Raw genomic sequence first — 21,514 nt, forward strand, 5'->3', positions numbered from 1 at the left:
CTCTAAAATAGAATGTTTTAACCCCGGCATCTGATCCTCGTCCATCCTCCATCTTTATCTGACTTTTCATGAGAGCAAAAGACCGATTCCAGAGAAGTCGGTCCCCCCTGGAAAACTTATCTTTTCAGTTGAACTTTTTCCTTTTCCTTCTTGAAAAAAATAATTAGTCGTAAAAAATCGGTCTGGAAAATGGCGAAATCTTTTTACTCCCGTTATATTGGTAGGGTTTGAAGTTGAAGCTGTTTCAGGAAAACAAGAAAACGGCTTTGCCCCACCAGTGATAGTTTTTTATCTTCACTGGTGGGGCAAATAGAAAGACTTGTGGGGGCGAAATCCCCACCAGTTAACATGTAAAAAAAAGACTTGACATGACTCCCACAAGTATTTTTCACGATTATGACTCCACACATCGCGGCGCTAGCATAGATTTCCTGCCATTATGGAACTATCGCAGTTTCACTGCAACGCTTATGTAACTCACGAATATGTTCGAAGGCCTCCTTCTCAGTGGCTCTTGAATGCCAATTTTTAAAAGCTCTTTCTCGCTGCATTGTAGACAAAACTTGTCCTTACGTGTCCACTTACGTATTCCGTTATAACCGGTATGGCTTATAACGATGATTTTGATGTAACGAGTGATTTGCAGGTGATTGTCAAAGATCTAATGTTACAAAAAAACATCCGCTTAAAACGAGAAGTCCGTTATAACGACCAACTTTTCCCGTGATTTCCCGTATAGTCATTATATACATATATATCTACTGCATTTTTCTAAATAGTTACACCCCAAGGTGCTTATACTGTTACTACTTAACTGTTATAGCGACTCGTAAACATTCCTCTGGGGAATTTCTATATATATGAACGGCGCTTACATAAATTTTTCACAAATATTTCTAAAGGTTTCGCACGGCGATACTTACATAATCCTCGCAAGAATTATTTTAAATCTCTCCCACATTGCGGCGCTGACGTGGGACTCACAAATATTTTTGAAGATTTCCCCTCATTTCAGCGCTCTTATGCAACTTCACTGTGGCGCTTAGGGCCCGTTCAAGTATTACGTAAGCAAATTTTTAGTCATTTTTGACCCCCCCCCCCTGTCAGCAAAATTTCGTCATCAACTCTGCCCCTCTGAATCCAACTCATATTTTCATAAAGGGTGGTTGATGACGTAAGCATTATCCAAACCCCCCCCCCCCATCGATGATGACGTAATACCTGAATGGCCCCTTATATATGTAACTCGTAAATATTTTTCGCACTGCACCGTTTTCATTACCCCTCCTCTACGACTCCTAAATACAGTATTCATTTTTAAAAAGCAAAAATGCGGCGCTTAACATATATATACACAAACCTCCCAAAAATTTTCTCTCACTGCGCCACTAATATTTTCCCAACGTGGCGCTTGTCCGGCATAATTTTTTACGATCATTATAATTATGCATCAGACATAAAATGATCATTTTTTGGTCAAAAATGCATAAAGCAGTTATCTTTCATAGTTTACATAATAATTATGCTGAAAATAAAAATTTAATCATAACTTCAAATAATCAATAGTAAACTCACCCTAATAATAATCAACCAATAATTATCTTGGAAATGAATGGAATTATCCCTTTTTGAACGGACGAACTTGTTATTGGTTTTAATCCGACCGCCGAATGACCAGCCACCGACCGGTTCCCAGACGAACAAGATATCTCATATAAGTCTTCACTTTCTTTACGGGTATTATTCCCACCAGATGGCGCACCACTAACCCTTCATAAAAATAATAATAATAATAATAAATGGAATATTATACATAATAATTTCCTCGGTTATTATTGAAACGAGTTCTGTTCCCCTCGGGAAGAAGAACAAAATGAAACCGTTTCTCTTTTAAATACATGAAAACGTGTATTTTAGACATTTATATTATTTCCTCTTTCTTAAAATACATCCGACATTGTTTTCATTGAAATGCATGTAACGTGTCATTGAGCACGATCAGTATTTAGATAAATAATTATAATATCTGTGGTATGGAGATGGATATTTAAATGTAATTATGATATTACCTTGGGATATTCAGTAATAATACCCTCCCCCCATGTTTTATTGACGTTGAATAAGTGTAGGGCTTTTAACTTGTGGGCCGTAGGGGTTTACGAAAAATTCACGGCGGGCAACAATTCACCGGTAAGAAAGTTCATCGCCAGGAAAATTCACCGACGGAAAATTCACTGGCCAGCAATTCGTCGACGAACAATCGGTGTCGTCTTAACGCATGGGCCCACCTGGGCACGGCCCGGGGGCCTCAGAAATACGAAAAGTAGTTGAAATTTTCAAGAATTTTCCAGGTAGGGTCTCAGAAAAATCACTTGGCCCGGGGGGCCCATGATCCTCTTAAGACGGCCCTGCCAACAATTCGTCGATGGAAAATTCACCGACCAACAATTCATCGGTGGGAAATTCACCGTTGGAACAATTCACCGACAACAGTTCGACAAGAGTCACTGAGACAGTAAGTGAGAGAGGAATGACCGAGTGACAGAGTCAGTAATTGGTACAGTATAATTAGTGAGTGAGTGACAGAGTGGTTAGTGTGTTGGTGAGTGAACAAACTAGTGAATGAGCGAATGACAGAGTGAGCAACCAAGTGATTTAGTGTGTAACAGAGTAAGCTACCAGGTGATTGAGTGTGCAATAGAGTGAGCAACATAGTGAGTTGACGATATAACGACCTGGTGAGTGAATGACGAATTGATCGACCTAGTGAGTAAGTGAGTTGACGATAGGACGACCTAGTGAGTGAGTTTATGATAGGACGACCTAGTGCGTAAGTGAGTTGACGATAGGACGACCTAGTGAGTAAGTGAGTTGACGACAGGACGACCTAGTGAGTGAGTTGACGATAGGACGACCTGGTGAGTGAATGACGAATTTAGCGACCTAGTGAGTAAGTGAGTGACCTCTAGAGTAAATGAGTGACCGGGAAATGAAGTGAATGTCCGGCCTACTGAGAGAGTGATCGAGTGACTTGGTGAGTAAGGGAATGACCAAGTGAGTGAGTGATATAATGAGTGACCTATAGTGAGTGAGTGATATAATGAGTGACATATAGTAAGTGAGTGACAGAGAGAAAGACCCCCCCCCAATGAGTGAGTGATATAATGAGCTACCTAACAATTGACTGAGTGACCTAGTGAGTGTGCGAGAGCGAGCTAGCTTTAGTGACAGGCCGGTTTCGCTCATTCATTCACTCACTCACACTGTCATTCATATTGACCCACTCGCTCACTTAATCATTCACTCACTCCCTCATTCGTTCGCTCACTCGTTCATTTGCTCACTCGATCTCTTATTCATTCATGTCAAACTGAGGTCGTTGAATTGTTTGTCGGTGAATTTTCCATTCGGTGAATTGTTGTCGGTGAATTTTCCGGGGTCGTAGGGGCTCCTATTGGTAGATGTACGGAACCCACTGACGGATTGTGGGTTCCGTACGGTTGTGGGTTCCATTCGGGTTGTAAATATATTTGTTGCACCACTGGTATCAGCGGCGTCTTGATAATTTTGACAGGTCCAGGCATTTTTAAAGGCCCTCATTAATTTTCATTTATTTTTCCTTAATTATGAAAATCGTACTCTCATTAATTCGCTGCTTTAATGAAATTGATGAAAATCGACGAAATGCTTAGTATTTAATGAAATTGATGAAAATCGACGAAACACTTAGTATTTAATGAAATTAATGAAAATCGACGAAATACTCAATATTTAGTGAAATTGATGAAAATCGACGAAATACTTCATATTTAATGAAATTGATGAAAATCGACGAAATACTTAGTATTTAATGAAATTAATGAAATATAATTTGAAATCAGTTAAACATGATTGGAAATTAATTGGAAATAATTGGAAATTAATGAAAAACAATTCCCGAATTAACGAAAAATAACGCGAAATATATTTTCAATTGATATAAAAAATTGATAGTACAGTCGAATCCCGTTATAATGTAACCGGAGAAATCACTTCGTTGTAACGAAATTTTGTTATAAAGGAATTCTACGTTTTTGCATTGTAAAATCCCTATGTAAACTTATCTGGGAGATTAAAAGAGTATTCGTTAAACCGAGATTTTCGCTATAACGGTATTCGTTAAAACGGAATTCGACTATACTTTTGTTGAGTCGGAAACGAAATTCAAATGGATTTTGATCCTATTTTCGAGCTTTTCTAATGTGTTACGGCTGCGCATGCATAATTTCAATTGCCAAATATCGCGATATTCTTTATTGTATATTACGTTTATCAATATTGAGTTTGAATGTATTCATTCATGTTCAATTAATTTTACAGACCGGAAGGAAAGCGTATCAATCTGTGCATGTGATTGACATGGACAACCTTTCAACTTCTCAAGCCATGTACAAGCCAGGTATGTGAACATTTCTCCATTTCATGGGCGTGCACCGCCCAGGGGTCTATCGACAATTACCAGTTTCAGCCATTGCTCCGGGTGAGGGGCTGGGTGGTGCCGAATACTTTATTATGCATATATAACTGTATTGCATGCGCGACAATATAACACATTTACGAAAAAAAAGTTACAACATTTAAAAAGTTGCAAAAGTACCACGTGTATGCTTCTCGCTTGGTGGCTCGGTTTAGCCCTTTGTATCGCTGCGGCCAGCCTAGATGTTGGGCTACATCAAGGCCTTCTTAAGGCCTAGTGATTTTTCTGAGGCCCTACCTGGCAAATTCTCGAAAATTTTGACCAGATTTCATTTTTTGTGAGGCTCTTCTTCTCTTGAGGCCGCCGGGCGGGCCCGTGTGTGTGTTTAGACGGCACTGGGCTACATGTCTCCTCTCGGCTTGGTGGCTCTAGTGAGCCCTCTGCCGTGGCCAGGCCAGGTTCTGGATCATTTCTACTCTTCTCGACTTTGTGGCTCGGGTGAGCACTTTGTGTCGCTGGCCCAGGTGCTGAGCCACATCTCCCCTCTCGGCTTGGTGAGCCCCTCTGCCGTGGATAGGGGAAGTCCTACTCCAGCCATATCGCTATATTGCAATTTACTGTTATTAATGAGATGGGTTGGGAGTGAAGACGCTGTCTATGGGTGGTCGCCTCAAACTCGTTAGGGGAAAATATCTTACCTATCTCCTCCCTCGGGTTTGAACCTTCACGGTGGTAGACGAGCATTTTACCACCACGCCACTAGGGCACGAGGTCAGGTCCTGGGCCAAGACTACTCTTCTCGGCTTCAGGTATGTTATGTCTATTTCCCAGTTTTAGAGATAAATCTCAACTTTACTTGCCTTAGATCATTTTTTTAGCTGTAATTGGCAACTTTGCCTGCCTTGGACAATAGGACTCCGCAACGAAGCTGAGCTGGAAGAAGTGTCGGCAACGGTATAAATCCAGTAGCATAGTTCTGGCGTTTATTCATGCTTTTAACAATTTTTTTCGATTGTAATTGGCAACTTTACTTGCTCTAGACAACTTTTGGCTGTCATTGACAACCATATTCGTGTTTGATAATTTTTGGCTGTAACTGACAATTTTACTTGACTCTACCAGTCTGTACCAAAGCAGGCAATATCACCCCCCCCCCTGGAGGGGGCGGAAGGGTCCAGGGAGCCGTAGAAGCTTAGGGTTTAGTATAGAATCCCATAAGTTGACTTGAGTTTCAGAGGCGATGAGAGGAATAAAAAATTTTGAAGAAGGGGCGATGGAACGAAAAGTTTGGGAAACTATGTCTTAGGCTGGGATTACACTATAAAAGTTTTCTAAAAGTTCGTTTATAAAATTTGAAACATTCAACCAATAAGATTATCGGTTGCATCTGCTCGAATGTAACCTACGAGTTTGATTGGTTGGATTTTTCAAGTTTTATAAAAGAGATTTTATAAAACTTTTATAGCGTAATACCGGCCTTAGGCAATCTTTTCACTGTAATTGACAACAATTTTTTGGCTGTAATTTTCAGCTTCACTTGCATTTGACAATTTTTTTTTTCGTTGTAATTAACAACTTTACGGGCCTTTGACAATTTTTTTTTTGGCTGCAACTGATAACTTTACTAACTTTGCCATTGACAATTTTCTCGCCCATTACCGATATCCCGTATTTAACCCGATCCCCTCTATTTATGATAAAGGAAATGTGATCATTCCGTTCTAACTTGCAACATCGTCCGCAGGATTCAAAGCTAAAAAGCACGTGGGCAGTTTGAAACTTCATAATGAAACAGTTCTTCCAACTAAATATCGAAAAATAATTTTATTCATCATTGATTACGGAAATTTGAGAGCATTTATTAACAAAAAAAGCATGAAAGTCCGATGTGGTCACCCCATACTGAATAGATCAGTGCTTCTCAACCGCCGGGCCACGGACCAGTACCGGACCCTAACACTAGTCACACCGGGCCCCGTGAGCGATTCGCAGTTCCATTTTTCCTATTAGTTTCTCGTTAGTTGTGTGTATGGCCGGGCTTTTCACTTAAGCAAAAGAGATTTACCGGGCTTCTAAAGGTTGAGAACCGCTGGTATAGAGAGTTGTCTATGCAATTTTTGTCAATACGGCCGCGCTTCAAAAAATTTGGAAACCGCTGATTTTTAGCTGGGGAAATCGTTGATATTATTACATTAAGCTGGAGAACTTTAAAGTTGGGTTTATGAGAGAAATTTAGGTTCCAGAGGATTTTATCCGAATAAGCGGTGTATCAGTTTATCCGTTACCCGATTCATCGGAACCGACTGCAATCCACGAAAGCTTAGATATAAATCAAAAAGACACAGCAATTACGATATTAATACGAAAAACTATGGCCCATACTCAAAAAATGATCTCCCGAAGAGGTCAAGGTAAGCGAAGAATTATATATATTCGCATATTCATACAATTCATAATCCCTTCCATTACAAGGAGCAAGAAAACCCCAATGTATATTACAGTTAATTACAATTTACCCAAGGCTCTAAGTATGACTCAAGTGACCAGGTTTCGAAATTGCCAAATGACCATTCCTAAAACTTTGTATATATCCTACAGCAAAAAATAAATATGGACTTCACTATTATTATCGATATTATAATGACCGCCATGACCAGTGAATGCCCGATTATTTATTTATTTTTTTCATTTCGGAACTGAATAGCCTCGTCCGTTACAAGTCTCTCCATAATCTTCCGAATATACTTAACTTCCTTTTACTACAAAGACGATTCCTGGCAGCTATCGAAAGTTTGCCTACTTGACGGCTATTCGAGGCTATTAACGGCTATAAGGAAAGTGAAATTCTACGCTGGACATGAGAGAAAAGCTGAAATGAAACTCGTTATGACCAGTTCTTTCTCTACAAACTCGTTTCGGCCTATCTGTGTAATTACAGGTCTGAGCAAGGCCATTTTTGTTTTTCTTCTTCTTCGCATATGTACGGCCCTTCTTTTAGTATTATTGATTCATTTCATTTTTCTAGATGTAATATTTGGATTTTGTTATTCCGAAGGTAATTTCCTGATTTTTTTAAGGATCCGTCTCATTAATTAAGATCATGATTCTGAACTGAATGTCTTCCATGGTGTTATTCGAGTGGCTCTTCTCATTATTTCGACATACGTACGAGTACAAACGAGGAAAATTAAAAGGGTTAATGTGGCCTGTGATGTCTTTCCTGGTATTTTTTTTTAATTGGTTTGATTATATTGCTGAGGTCATGTCGGCCTTGGCATCGATTATGTATCGGCATATGACGATCGGTGTTGTTGGTGATGGGCATTTTGTTTTTGATGTCCGATACATGTATACATAGGCGTAAGCAGAATATTCTCAAGGGGAGGGTTTTCAATTTCTTTTTCTTCTCAAAGAGGGGGGGTGGGTTTACGATTTTTCCTGCAAAATAACACTATAATCTCTGCTTTTGGGGGGGGGGAGGGATTAGAACCCCAAATGCCCCCTCCCCCCGTTACGCCAATGTATGTATACAACATTTTATTTGTGATGAGTAAGGGGTGGGATTACCATACGTCCCGTATTTTAGACATCTCACGATGTTTGTCGTTTGTCGTTTCTATTTAAAAAAAAATTTGTTTCTATGTCCCGTATTTTAAACGATACCAACTCAAATTCGTCACCTTTTATGGAAAGCATGGACAGATAGTTTTCGTGATCATTTTATATATTTAACAATATTTTTTTTATTGTATCGTTGCAACACATGACGGATGTATTGAACTGTATGAAATGAGATAATGGTTTTATGATTATTGTTATAAGAAAAAAATATAAATAAATGATATCACAGAAATTTGTAATTGAAATAAATTATAATATAAGAAAAAAATTGAATTTTCGTTAACAAATAAGCAGGCAAGAGGTGAACGCCTACGTAAACAGAGAGATTTGAGACTGACTTTTATCAAAGAAAACGAAGAAAATTTCTACTAACAGCGTTTCTGATGATAAATAAAAAAACATGTGGCCGGTGTTACAATGTAAAAGTTTTAGAAAAGTTGTTTTATAAAACTTAAAAAAAAATTTGAAGCAACCAATAAGCGGGTTATATTTGAGCAAATGTAACCGAAATTAAGTTACGTTAAAAATTTTAAAAGCTTTTATACGTAAAAAAGCTTATTAATTGTTTCCAAGTTTTATAAAAGAAGTTTTCTGAAACTTTTATGGTGTAATCCCGTCTTATGACATACTCCAGTTATCCAATGAATGCCGTTATCGTAGGACGGGATTATTCCATAAAAGTTTTGTAAAAGCTTTTTGATAGAACTTGAAAATGTAGCCAATTGGTTGTTTCCTCAAGTTTTCGAGTTTCGTGGAAGATCTTACATAAAACCTTTAAAGTGTAATCCAAGCCATAAGAAAACAACCGGTACGGTTCGACGCTGAGGGCCAAATGAAGCGACGAATATTTCCGGCGGGTATGGACACATCTCCTCGTTTGGTCCAGAAAATCTAAACCAGGCATTTTCAACCCGTTGCTCGTGAGTACCACGGTGCTCCCTAAAGCACCCAGAGTGCTCGATGATCGTGTCAAATTTCATACTCGCGAGCACTTGATCAACGAAGTACAGACGACTGGATACCAAACGAAGGTATGTAATTGGAAAGAAAAGTCTTACCTCGAATTTTCCGGGGGCGTACCCAGAAATTTCGTTCGGGGGGGGGGGGGGGGACCAGACCCCCCAAGTCCCCCTCCCCCTCGCTACGCCCTTGCATGTTCTGCAATTAAACTGCAGAGGACAGAACACTTTCGTAAGAACACTGTGTTCCTTTGGGCTGAACGGGACTGCGCAATAGACAGCCTCTTAACTCAGCAGCAGCTCGTAATCGAAGTTAGCCTCCAGATGGCGACATAGAACAAAACGATGAACCTCTCCGCTAATTATGCGAAGTACACAGACGTCTGTACCAGGGCCGTCTTAACGCATGGGCCCACCCGGGCACGGCCCGGGGGCCTCACGTTCAGGGGGGCCTCGAGATGACTTCATAATAATGACGGGACTATATTGTAAAAATAAATGTCTCAAAAAAGAAAAAAAAACTTGAATCCCTTCTACAATTGTTTGTGGCGTCGCGTTCATATTGCCAAAAGGCATCCTCAATATAATAAAGGCCACACTTGTATTGCCAGTAGTGTACTCATTGAAAACGACTCTGGCGAAACCAGCTTTGGTATACTTCATTCCATACGGAATGTAATCATTAACAAAGCAATTGGCGACCATCTGGAGCTGTTTCTTGTGTACGTGCGGCATTCGTAGACTAGCTACGACGAAAAGTGGCTTTGTCCTAAGGGAATTCGATTCACAATGGGCGAGACCAAACAGATCCAACTTTGACTAGTGTCCCCATTCCAAAGAATAGCTCTTTCCTACTAAGAGATAAGAATGGTTGCAACAACTGAATAAAAAAAAAAAATTCAGACATTTTGAAAATGGGAGGAGGTTCACGGTAATAGGAGGCGAATAGTATGTTCTCCCCACCACTTGCAATGGTCCCTTCTCTATCAGCATTAAGATTAAACCAAGAATGCTTGTCCCGATGAGACCTCTATCCCTTGCCGCGTCATATTTTTTAAAATCTATTTTTGTCTCCCCTTGCTTTCCCTGAAGAAGAACATTGATTGTATTCATGGATTTTTGTTTTCGGGAGATGTAAAAGGATTAGGCGGCTCCTTTTTAAGGTGTGAGAATTTTTAGTATCTGGTATCTCTGTGGTTCTTTGCTCGATGTACCGCGAAATTTCAGGAAAGCAAAACAGCCACCCCCCCCCTCCCCCTCCCATACTCTTAGTTCATAATAGGGCTTTTTTTTCCTCAGAAATACTGAAAATATTCCTTGGTGTGTGTGTGTGTATGTGGCATGTCTTTATCAGTTCTTAATATTCATTTGAGGAGATTCGATCTCCTGCTCTATCTACAAGTCCATTTTTTTAAAAAAAAAACAGATTCTCTAACTTTTCGTTTTCAATCAAATCAGTTTTTTTTAATTTTTTAAATGTTATTATAATATATCTCTCAACGAAAATGAAACGTAACTTTTTGAGTGGTGCGACGAAGAGGAAAAAAGCAGCAGCGAAAAAAGAAAAAATTAATAAACTTCCAAAATTAAAATATTGGCTGAATTCGAGTTCCCCTCCATCTACCAGTACCACATCTATTGTTACACCCATTTCCCCAATTGAAGAAGATAATCTTATAGTTTCAGTACCAATTCACTCTGCTCAAGAAATCCCACGAGAGGAGTCATCATTTATATCAGTGAAGGATGTTACTACTCAACAGACTGATCCAGGATTGTGGAACGTCAAGGATACTACCACAGTGAATTATTGGATTCATGTTGGACCAACATCGTGCCAGAATTATGATAGTGACTTTTCGAATTCACGTAGAACATACACAAAAGCAGGTGGTGAGAAAAATGTAAAGGAAAGATACTTGACAAAAAATGCTTTTGAGCGCAAACTTCGAAATGGTGAATTCATAAAACGTGAATGGCCGCTCTATTCGCCATCCAAAGGTCGTTTGTTTTGTTTTGTGTGCCGCCTGTTATCTGACAGAGAATCTCCTTTTGCTACTTATGGATTCAATGACTGGAAACATTCTAGTGAAGTTATCTCGGAACACGAAAACAGCAATGACACCAGCGATGCATGAAGGCATTTGTAACCCGTCATAAAGAAAGTGGATGCGTAAATTCTGCATTAATTGAGCAATATCACTCCGAACAGGAGTATTGGCAGAAACTATTAATGCGTGTAGTTTCAGTTATTTGCTTTCTTTCCTCTAGGGGCTTGCCATTCCGTGGTGAAAATCAAATTATTGGGTCACCAAAAAATGGCAACTACCTCGGAGTATTAGAGCTATTGAGTGAATTCGACCCTTTTCTGAAAGAGCATTTGAGGCTGTATGGAAATCGAGGAAAAGGAAATCCATCATACTTATCAGCAAATATCTGTGAAGAATTTTTGGAATTGATGGGACAACACGTTCTCAGTGTTATTCTTAAAGAAATAAAAGATTCTAAGTATTATTCAATAAGTGTGGATTCCACTCCAGATATTTCACATGTCGATCAACTAACATTTGTTATTAGATATATTCAAGGATGGGAACCCGTGGAACGTTTTTTAAAATTCATTCCAATATTTGATCACGGTGCCAAGGCTTTAACTGAAACTGTTATAGGTTTTCTCGACAAGAACGAAATTCCGCTATCAAACTGCCGAGGCCAATCGTATAATAACGCATCAAATATGTCTGGACGCTACACTGGGTTGCAAGCACGTGTCAAAGAGCTTAATGAATTTGCTATTTATGTCCCTTGTGCTGGGCACAGCCTGAATTTGATTGGAGTTAAAGCGGTAGAGAGTTCTCTACAATCTGTAAAATTTTTTGATTTCATTCAGCGCCTGTATTCATTTTTTTCCGTCTCGACGCATCGGTGGAATACTCTAGTTTCATCAATAGGAAAAGCTCTGGTTGTAAAGCATCTGTCGGACACAAGATGGTCATCACATTTTGACGCTGTTCATGCTCTCTGTGAAAGTTTTGAGAAAATTGGCCATGCACTTGATTCTATATCAACAGATGCCCAACAGGAAGTGAACGCAAGAGTAGAAGCAGCAGGACTACGCAAGAAAATGGAGAGCCTGGATATGATTTTCTTGGTAATTCTTTGGAATGACATTCTTGAAAGAATGAACAAAGTAAGTAATATTTTACAGTCAAAGGATGTAAATATACTTACTGCTGTGAATCTTTTGGAGTCTCTGAAAATATATCTCCAAGAAATCAGGGATAAGTTTAGTGAATATGAATTAAAATCTAGAAGTAGATGTCCAGATTTAGATTATAGTTACATAAAAAAGAGGGAGAGTAAGCGAAGTGTACGGCTCACTAGATACGATGGAGCAGAAGATGAGATATGTTTAAGTGCAAGTGAAAAATTTAAGGTAGATACATTTCTTCCAGTTTTGGATTATTTAACTTCTGAATTGATAAAACGTGCAGAAGCTTATTCATTGATTGGAAATCGATTTTGCTTCTTTGGAGAGTTGAAAAAAATCGACGCTAAGGAGCTACAAACAAAGTGTGAACATCTTGCTAATGCATATCCCCAAGATCTCGATCAAAATGACCTTTTCAATGAATGTGTTCATCTAAAATACTACATAAGCAACGACGAAAATTGTGATTCACACTCTCTCTCTGAACTATATAAAAAAATTATTTCAGATAAGTTGAAATCCGTGTTTCCCAATGTAGAAATCGCATTAAGAATATTTCTTTGCATGATGGTCACCAACTGTACAGGAGAACGTTCATTCTCAAAACTTAAATTGATAAAAAACCAGCTCCGCTGCACAATGGGACAGCAGCGCTTAAACTGGTTATCACTGATGTGTATCGAAAGTGATATATTGAAAACCATAAATTTCGAGGAAACTGTAAAACAATTTTCTGAAAAAAAAGTTCGCAAATTTCACATAAAGTGATTGCTAACGAAAAATATAATTTGTAATAATTTTATTTTATGATTATATTTGATTCACACGGGGTGAAGGTAACAGGACGTATGGTATTTTACTGGTGAATCGTTGATCCTACAGGTATACTCCCAATTTGAAAAAGCATCCGAATAACGTGTAGTACTCAGATATGGCATCCATGTTGCAAGGGGCTGTATAGTGATTAAAATAAAAATGTTAACTTTTTATACGGACACCCTGTTCTCAAGAACCCAATTGCAATGTTGTTGCCCTGTCTATCCTGATGCCAACACAAAAAATTCCGTGCTTCTAAGGGCCGTATTCGCCGACATGGTTTAAACCTGTAGTTACAATTTTTGGATAAGAGATCAACATAGATTGGTTAAAACCCTGAATTTAACCAATTCATGTCGATCTCTTATCAAACAATTGTGACTATAGCTTAAACCATGTCGGTGAATACGACCCTAAGTGAAATATTCAGCGTTAATATTGGTAAAGACAGTGTTAATGTGAAAAAAGCAGCGTTAAATACGGGTAAACAGTTTCACCCTCATTTAATACTGTTTTCGCCCTAACTTTCCTCCGTTTTTCGAATTTGAATATTTCAGTGAATATTGCATTTAGAAGAGTGGATTTCTTTTCTTTCTTTTGGTGGCATCAGGAGAGACATGGAAACAGCTTTGTAATTGGGTTCTTGAGCACAGGATATCTCTATAAAAAGTTAACATTTTTATTTTAATAAATATACAATCCCTTGCGACATGGATGACATATCTGAGTACTAGATGTTGCTTGGAAATTTTTTCTAACTGGAAGTATGCCTCTAGGATCAATGATTCGCCAGTAAAATGTCGTACCCTCTGTTACCTATGCACACTGTATATATATACACGCATACTATAGTATTAATTTTTATTTACGTACATGTTGAAATGTGTTTATCGATGAAATTTATTAACCAAACATTTTCAAATTGATTAACTTTGATTTACGCGGTAGAACCTCTCTAATCTGGCATTTTCGGGACCTAGGCAATTCGGATTAAGAATCCAGTTTTTGTTATTTCCCAAGTTGACGTATTTAAAGCAGTAATGTTCTTCTTTGAGTAATTGGATTCATATTTTCCTTTAAAATAAAATTAATAAACCAATATATATATACAGTGGATCGCGCTTGTAAAATTTTCAAAACCTGTCTTAAAAATACTGTAAGCGGGAAAACGCTTTAAACGGGAAATCTCAATGAGAATTACTTAGAGTTGAGACCGCGAAAATAAATCGTACTAAGAGGGAAAACGTTATAAGCGGGAACGTTATGAACGCGATCGACTGTATATATGCATATAATAATAGATAATTTAATTTGAAACCATTTTTCCAAATTACATAACGTTACGTGTAAAAAGATCCCTTTACTTATTTTTTGTATGCATTCGGCTGATCTGAAAAAAATATTTCTTCTGAAGATTGTAATAGTAGATTTTTCTGATTCCAAAAGCTGAAACGGAATTTGAGTAAAGAAAAAACGTCAAAGTCCGCGGTTGAGGGAAAAAAAATTCTCGTCAGACCAGACCAGACCAGACTTAGAATTTTACGATGGTGACTGGCCCTTAAAGCGGGCCATTAGCCAACATAAGGGCTGGGGCCCCTTGGGGACCCCCGATGAAGGGACAGACAAGTGAGTAATGTATGTGTAGTTGTGAAAGTGCATGTATGAGAAGGGAAAGTTTGGGAAAAAATTCCTCTTTTCGAAAATTTATGGTCACTAATGGTCTGTCGACTATTAAAAAATTTTTACGTTGAAAAAATGCCGCCACTGCCTTACGTTATTAGTATTATTATTATTAGCTTCGCTTGTGAAGAAGCCCGGTCGGGCGACGCTTTGATGTCGTCCTTGGCGTTTCTCATTGGTTGAGACGCTAACTCAGTTCCCTATTGGCTGGAACCTGTAAAAATACATATTTCATGCACAAAAATAAATGTTTGAAGGCAATGATGAAAAAAAGAGAAAGTATTAGTACGGTTATGCATGAAAGCTGGGAAAAAATAAAGAAACAACGATTAAGAGAAGAAAAATTTACGAACACGATTTCTTTTTTTTTTTTTTTGAAGTCACGAAAAAATTTTTTAAGTTTTTTTTGAAGAACGATTTTTTGGTTTTTTGGACAGAACAAAAAAGATGGGGAAAGGAAGAAGAAAAAAGATCAAGAAAAATCCGATTAAATAGTGAATTTACGAGAAATTCAGAGTGAGGCCTAATCTTTTTTTTCTAGAATATTTCCTGCTTCCGCGAGAAATCTCTCAAAGACGGCTTGCCTCTCTTTTTTTTTTTTCAGTTTTAAAATGTCCTCGAAGCATATTTTCGCGAATTCGAAGACGTAATATGTCGAATTTGAGCATTCTGCCGAGTCATCCGTCGAAGGTCCAGAGAGTTCAGCGCGGCTGATCGCTGATGGTGCCGGCGAGGGTGCGGCATCTCTTGACTGCTGCTCGGTGACTGGGCTGCTTTCGGCTATAGGCTTCGGGAAATTTTCTAAGTTTTTTCGTAAGTCCGTAGATCGAGTAGGTGAGCGGAAGTCCGTAGAGATTGGACTTGTGCTTCTGCTGGGCCCACTTTTCACGTTGGACTTGTCGATTTTCGCCGGTGTTGTTTGGCTCGATTTTTCAAAGTTCGGTTGATTTATCGATGGAGCTGATATTCTTTTCCGCGGGGTTGATTTTACACCAGTACTGCTGTCTTTATTCAGGACACTCCTGGGGATGAAGTCGGTGCTTTTTGCCGTCGGCTTTGCGTTCTGTGGTGACGAACGGTTTATTGAACGGGTGGTGTTCAATTTTTCCGGGCTTGTGTTTCCCGATTTTAATTTCCGGAGTTCGGTTAAGAATGCACTGCATTTTTTAAAATTCGCTGGGTGTCCTTCTGAATTGCAATTTACGCAGAATGGCTGATCTTTTCCGCGAACTTTCGGGCACGGCTGACCATTATGTTGTCCCGTACATTTGATGCACCTTTCTTCGAACGTGCAGGTGTCCGCTCGGTGAGTCCAGCGCTGGCATCGGGTACACCTTTTGGGGTTCGGCCGATTTGGGTTTCGTCTAAAGGGTGCGAAACTTACTGAGATGTATTTCAGCACTTTGAGATCGGTGATTTGGCGGGACGAATGGTCACGGGGGAGAGTAATTTTCCAGAGCGGAATTTTCTTTCCTCGCGCCGATTTTCGCCTTGATTTGAGTTGGGAGATGCCAACGACGTTGTATCCGAGTTTTTCGAGTTCGGTTTGTATGTCTTTTGTCGGCGTATGAGTGCTAAGGCCTTTTAGCACGACACTAAAGTTCTCGTTATTGCGGTTGGAGAAATGCACAATTTCGACTTGTTGTTTGCGAAGAAAATTTACGGCTAGGTCGTAATCCGTTTTGCTGTGAAACTTAATCTTGTAGGATTCGCCTTCAAGTTTCACTGAAAAATTTTCCGCACAAATTTCGCGAAGGGGATCCGCGATCTGAAACCATCGGTCGTTGCCCGAAGCGCATACGGCTAGGCAGAGCGTTTCCTCCGTCGGCACCGGCTGGCTGTCACTCACCATGGGAGGCGTGGTGGCTTGCTCTGGGACGCTTTTTGATTGGTCCTTTTTCGCCGTTTCGTTTGAAGGAACGCTGCCTGTCGCGGTGGATTCTGGGTCTTTTCCTGAAGTTGAATTTGTGAATACGACCGTTGGGATAAATTCTTGAGCAATTCCGGAATCCACTTTTCCTGGAGAAATCCTGGGGGTTGAGATTCCCGATTCAGTTCTGGATGAATAAGTTTCGTCAAGTGTTACGAATCCAGCTGGGTTATTTGGGCCAGTGGTGTTTTGGCTTTCGCTGTACGAGGTGAATGACAGCTTTTTTGTCCCAAGGTTTTCCAGGTTTTTCCTGATTTCGTTTCTTTTCATCTTAGCCAGTCCAGGGTACTCATCGTAGAAACATGGGCTTGGGAAGTTGATGAGATATTTTATACCTCCTTCCGTGAGATACTGCAGTCGTTTGATCTCTTTTGGCTCCGCTGTTTCCTTGATTTTCCCGAAGTCAATGAAGGCGTTCTGAAAGGTTAGACCCTTGTTACACGCTTTGGATGACGTGTTGTTAGCTTTTAGTAGAGAGCTATAGTCGTCTCCGATGCTTTCGAAGAAATTTTTCATTGACTGGACATGTTCTGCTATGGTCTTCTGCGATTTGAATTCTTCCACCAGTTTGTGCCAACCAAAGTTGTCTGGTTTTGCCACTATATCGTGAAAGAAACAAACTGGGATAATATCCATATCGTTTGAGTGGGCCATAACGCGAAAAAGTTAAGAACTGCTAAAGTTGAGGGTAGAAAAATTTACATGGGTCCGACTGGGTACGGCCCGTAGAGCTAGGGTTGTGCTAGCATGGGGAGCAAAAGATTTGCGTGACCGTCACCATGGGTGTCTGGCGGCGTGTTTTTTGATTTTGAAAAAAATTCTCGTCAGAAGTGTTCGGACCATGGATATGTTAGAGAGGTTCTACTGTATTTCAAATTCTTTACGCAATTGTATATTTCTGTATAATAAAACATCTCGCACGTGCATGAAATTTAATTTTATGTTTTAATTTCTTTTAAAACTTTGGTTGATTAATTTCAACATATTACATAAATTACATTTCCTTAATGCTTATAAAAATTTTATTTTATTTTATACAAGTATGTTCGAATGTGTCAATTATTTGTTTCAAAAGTTAATTGAAACGGTCATTGCCAATATGGGGGGGGGGGGGGGTTATATCTGCTAGATATTTTTGGACTCTAATAATTTTTACGATTTCCTCATTTTGTTCGCAGTTTTAGCTTCCTGGAAACAATTTTCGTTTTCTTTCTTGAGAGAAAAAGAAAATTGCAGTATTGAGACACAGACATATCGCCTCTATCTCTGAGGGTGTGTATACATGTTCTTTGTATACAAATTTTCATTATTTGACCAACCGCAGCAAACATCCTGGAGTTTCAACGAGCTGTGTCTTCTGGGAAAAAGACCGGTCACTTCAGGCTAGAATAAAAATACACAGACTAAAAAAAAGAAAAACACATATGAATGGACAAAACCACAACAGCCCTCTGGAGGATAGCATCGTTATCTCTACAACAGCTAAAAGCCGTACAAGAGAAAAGGGAAGAGGGGTCTCTCATCTCTATTCAAAAATGGATAAACAAGTGTGATGGGAAGTATCTCCAATGAACAGATGATACCTCCCACCCTCATTCCTGTCCGAATTTCGAGGGTAGTGCTTTTAATCTTTACCAGGTTTCAAAAGCTGAAATGTTAAAAAGACGCGGTTCTTGGCTCAAACTATGACTGATCAAACATTCCGACTGATTCAAAGCGAAAAGAGACCGCCATTTGTTCGCAAGCTATTTGATTCCTCGTTTTTTTGTCCTCTTCATACCTTCTGCGTTATGCAGAAGCTGCGTTATACAGAAGTTATACATACCTTCTGCGTTATGCAGAAGCTGCCAGATGCTGACAAAACATCGTTATACAAATTCACAAACGAAACTATTTAAATGTTCGAGTAGCTTTTGGTTTCTTCTCTTCTGCTATATACCTTTTGCATTTTCATCAGTGAAAAGCTTCTTCCAGCATGCTTAGGAAGACGGATATACAATATATAAATTCTAAATTTTGACAATTTTTTACCACTGAACTTCTGAAAAACAGGTAAGGCATTTATCTCTGATTTTTTCTTTTTCCTAATTTAATTATTTGAAAAGTACAGTACCTATATTAGAGATATTTTGTTTCATGAAATATGAGTTCATGCATACATTTAGAACACAAAAGCCCGAAAATTTAGGATATAAGCTACGTTGCAGCCCTGGTAGCTCATCATCTGCTAAGACAATGAGTTTGCTACTATTAAATAAATTATACCTGAGGTTTAATATGATCACAGGTGGTGTTGTTAATATTCGACAACCTATACTAGGGCATATTTTTGACTTATTCAAATATTGAAATTGCAATCTCGGATTTTATTTCTGTAAGAAACTCTTGGTTCTAAACAAGTAATAGCATTAAAGAGTTCTAGTAATTTTAAATTAATCTACATTTTCAAATACAGTCCTAACGTGTTTCATTCAAGGCCGCAGCGAGAGGGTGGACCAATTCAATTCGCCGACAATAGCCCCGGCAAATCGTCTAGGGACAATTTACTGCCGAATCCCTTTCGGGGGGGGGGGGGGCTAATGCGGGTTTTTTATTGTTTATGAAGAAATATTTACAAAGCAAGACAAAAAATATGTACATGATATATACATAAAGATCTCATGCCACTATGTAAACCGACATTTTTTTTTTTTTATGCACAACCATTCATAGCCCTGATCAAGGGCGTAGCCAGGGGGGGGGGGACTTGGGGGTCTGGTCCCCCCCCCCCCCCCGAAATGTGAGAAAATGACCGAAAAAAGGGAAAAAGATGGCCAAATCCATTGTTCTGTCACTTTGCCCCCCCCCCCCCCCCGAAATGAAAGTGGTCCCCCCCCGAACGAAATTTCTGGCTACGCCCCTGGCCCTGATCACAGTTTGTCCCGGGGTCTCTTGGGCCGTGACTTGGTCGCTCACTTATTGTTCAATGTGCCGTGTTGCTGCCTGTGTTGCCAGTCTGCTGGATCTTCTCGTAGGCTGCTCTGGTCTAGATGTGTGGGTGCCTATGTCTATTCTCCTCCTGTGTAGTTTTTCAATGCCCTCTTTTTCGAGGTAGCGCACGAGATTCTCAAGGGTTCGTGATTCTTTTTCGAGCCGGCTCATCCTCCTAAACCACTCCTTCACCAGCTCTTGCCTTGGTTTGATCAGGTGGAAGACTTTTGTGTAAGGGCAGCTGGTGGCATAGTGGAGTGGTGTGCCGACTTCTCCGCACATACATTTGTTGTTGTTAGACGAGAGGGTGGACCAGGGAATCCCATTCCCCCCACCCCCAAAATGTTAGAAAATTACTGATTTTTATGGGATAATATGGAAAAATCTATTGTTCTCTATCACTTTGGTACCCGAAATACTAGTCCTTCCCCTCCGAAATAAATTTAATTTATAGTTACGGTCTTGCATTAATTCAACAGAAACAGATAAAAAAATTCGAAAAATAATCAAAGTTATCAATGAATGAATGAAAAAATGATGTTATCGAAAAATTATCAAAGAATTGCAACATTTGATGAAGATGAAATGCTTTAAACATATGTTAGTAACGTATGCCTGTTCAATATGATTCGACCCACAACGAAGTATAAGTAGGTGGACCACTCTAACCATTACTAATTGTTTATTAATTTTGTCAAGTTAATAAAAATTCCCTCTCAATGGATCGTGTTTGATTACGATCCAAACGATGAACGTGATCCTGAAATAACGAAAAAATGAGTGTAATGAGATGCGGTCTCTCTTTCTGAACAATATTTTCCCTTTCAAGATTTATGTTCGTAACTGGAAAAGTTTGGCAGTCGGGGAGCTACTACAAAAATTTCTTTTAGAGGGGGTCGCAAAATTTCCTTTGCACCACACCGCGAAATTCCTAAGCCCGACCCTGAGGAAAAGTGAGGCGAATTTGAAGATTTTTCTTTCCTATCTGCTTGTCTTTTGTATTAAGAGATGGTATTTTTTTTCTGCTCGTAATATGTAGGGAAATTGAATTTTTTGGATGTTATGCCGAAACTAATACGTATTTGGAAAGAACAGTGATTTGTCTCCTCCTGGAATCAAAACCGGGTCCCCTTGCATACCAGGCAAGTACGCTAACCAATACACCAGAGACGCAGTTTTCGATTCCTTATAACACGCATTAGTAGCGAGAAGCGCTGAGGTGTATTGGTTAGCGCGCTTTCCCGGTATGCAAGGGGATCCAGGTTTGATTCCCGCAAGTGAGAAGCAAGTCACTTTTCTTTCCAAATATTAATTTCGGCATAACATCCAGAAAATTCAATTTTTCAGTATATTTGTCTTTTTTTTATATGCGACTCTCTAAGGCAGCTGTTCTCAATTGCTTGGGGCTTCGTGTGCACCTCCCAAGAGCTCCGCGGCAGCTCGAAGAAAATAAAATAAATCAGTAAACTTGTTAAGTAAATAAAAAAGAGGAAAAGAAGCTCCGCAAGTAAGACGAGATGACCTAAATAGCGGTATTGTATCTTTTGCCAGTATAGTGGCGCCATCTGTGCCAAACATAGAGAGTTAATTCTTCACAAGGACCTACCCTCGGGGGGGCCTCGGGTCACCAAGTGGCCCGGGGGCCTCCGATGGTCTTAAGACGGCCCTGGTCTGTACTTCGTATAATTAGCGGAGAGGTTCATGGTTTCGTTCCACTTGATCAACGTTGAAATTAAACACCTTGGAGAAATTGCATTCAAGGATTGAAATCACCATCGTCATTTCTTGCATTCGTAAGTTAAACTTGTCGTAAGGGTGCTCTTTTTTTTTTTTTTTTTTTTGACGATGGGTACAGGCAGTGCTCGCGACTG

At 39.4% G+C, this 21,514-nt stretch overlaps 2 protein-coding genes across 3 annotated transcripts in view; one reads left to right on the forward strand and one right to left on the reverse strand.

Annotated features, from left to right (window-relative positions):
* The window catches only part of LOC149063661 (SEC14-like protein 2), a 108,600-nt gene extending 106,894 nt beyond the window's left edge, over positions 1-1,706 (reverse strand). The window contains exon 1 of the mRNA XM_089255932.1: positions 1,576-1,706. The gene's annotated coding sequence lies outside the window, so the exon portion shown is untranslated. The remainder of the gene's footprint in view (positions 1-1,575) is intronic.
* Positions 1-21,514, forward strand: part of LOC149063662 (retinal-binding protein-like) — an 82,768-nt gene that overhangs the window by 41,775 nt on the left and 19,479 nt on the right. For both annotated transcript variants that reach the window (XM_089255929.1, XM_089255930.1), the window contains exon 8: positions 4,360-4,438. In XM_089255929.1, the coding sequence (XP_089112055.1) occupies positions 4,360-4,438 (79 nt within the window). The remainder of the gene's footprint in view (positions 1-4,359; positions 4,439-21,514) is intronic.

Source organism: Pholcus phalangioides, unplaced genomic scaffold (assembly GCF_987345545.1).
Source record: "Pholcus phalangioides strain wild (caught in Gottingen) unplaced genomic scaffold, Ppha-v1.0 ptg000172l_1, whole genome shotgun sequence".
Lineage (NCBI taxonomy): Eukaryota > Metazoa > Arthropoda > Arachnida > Araneae > Pholcidae > Pholcus > Pholcus phalangioides.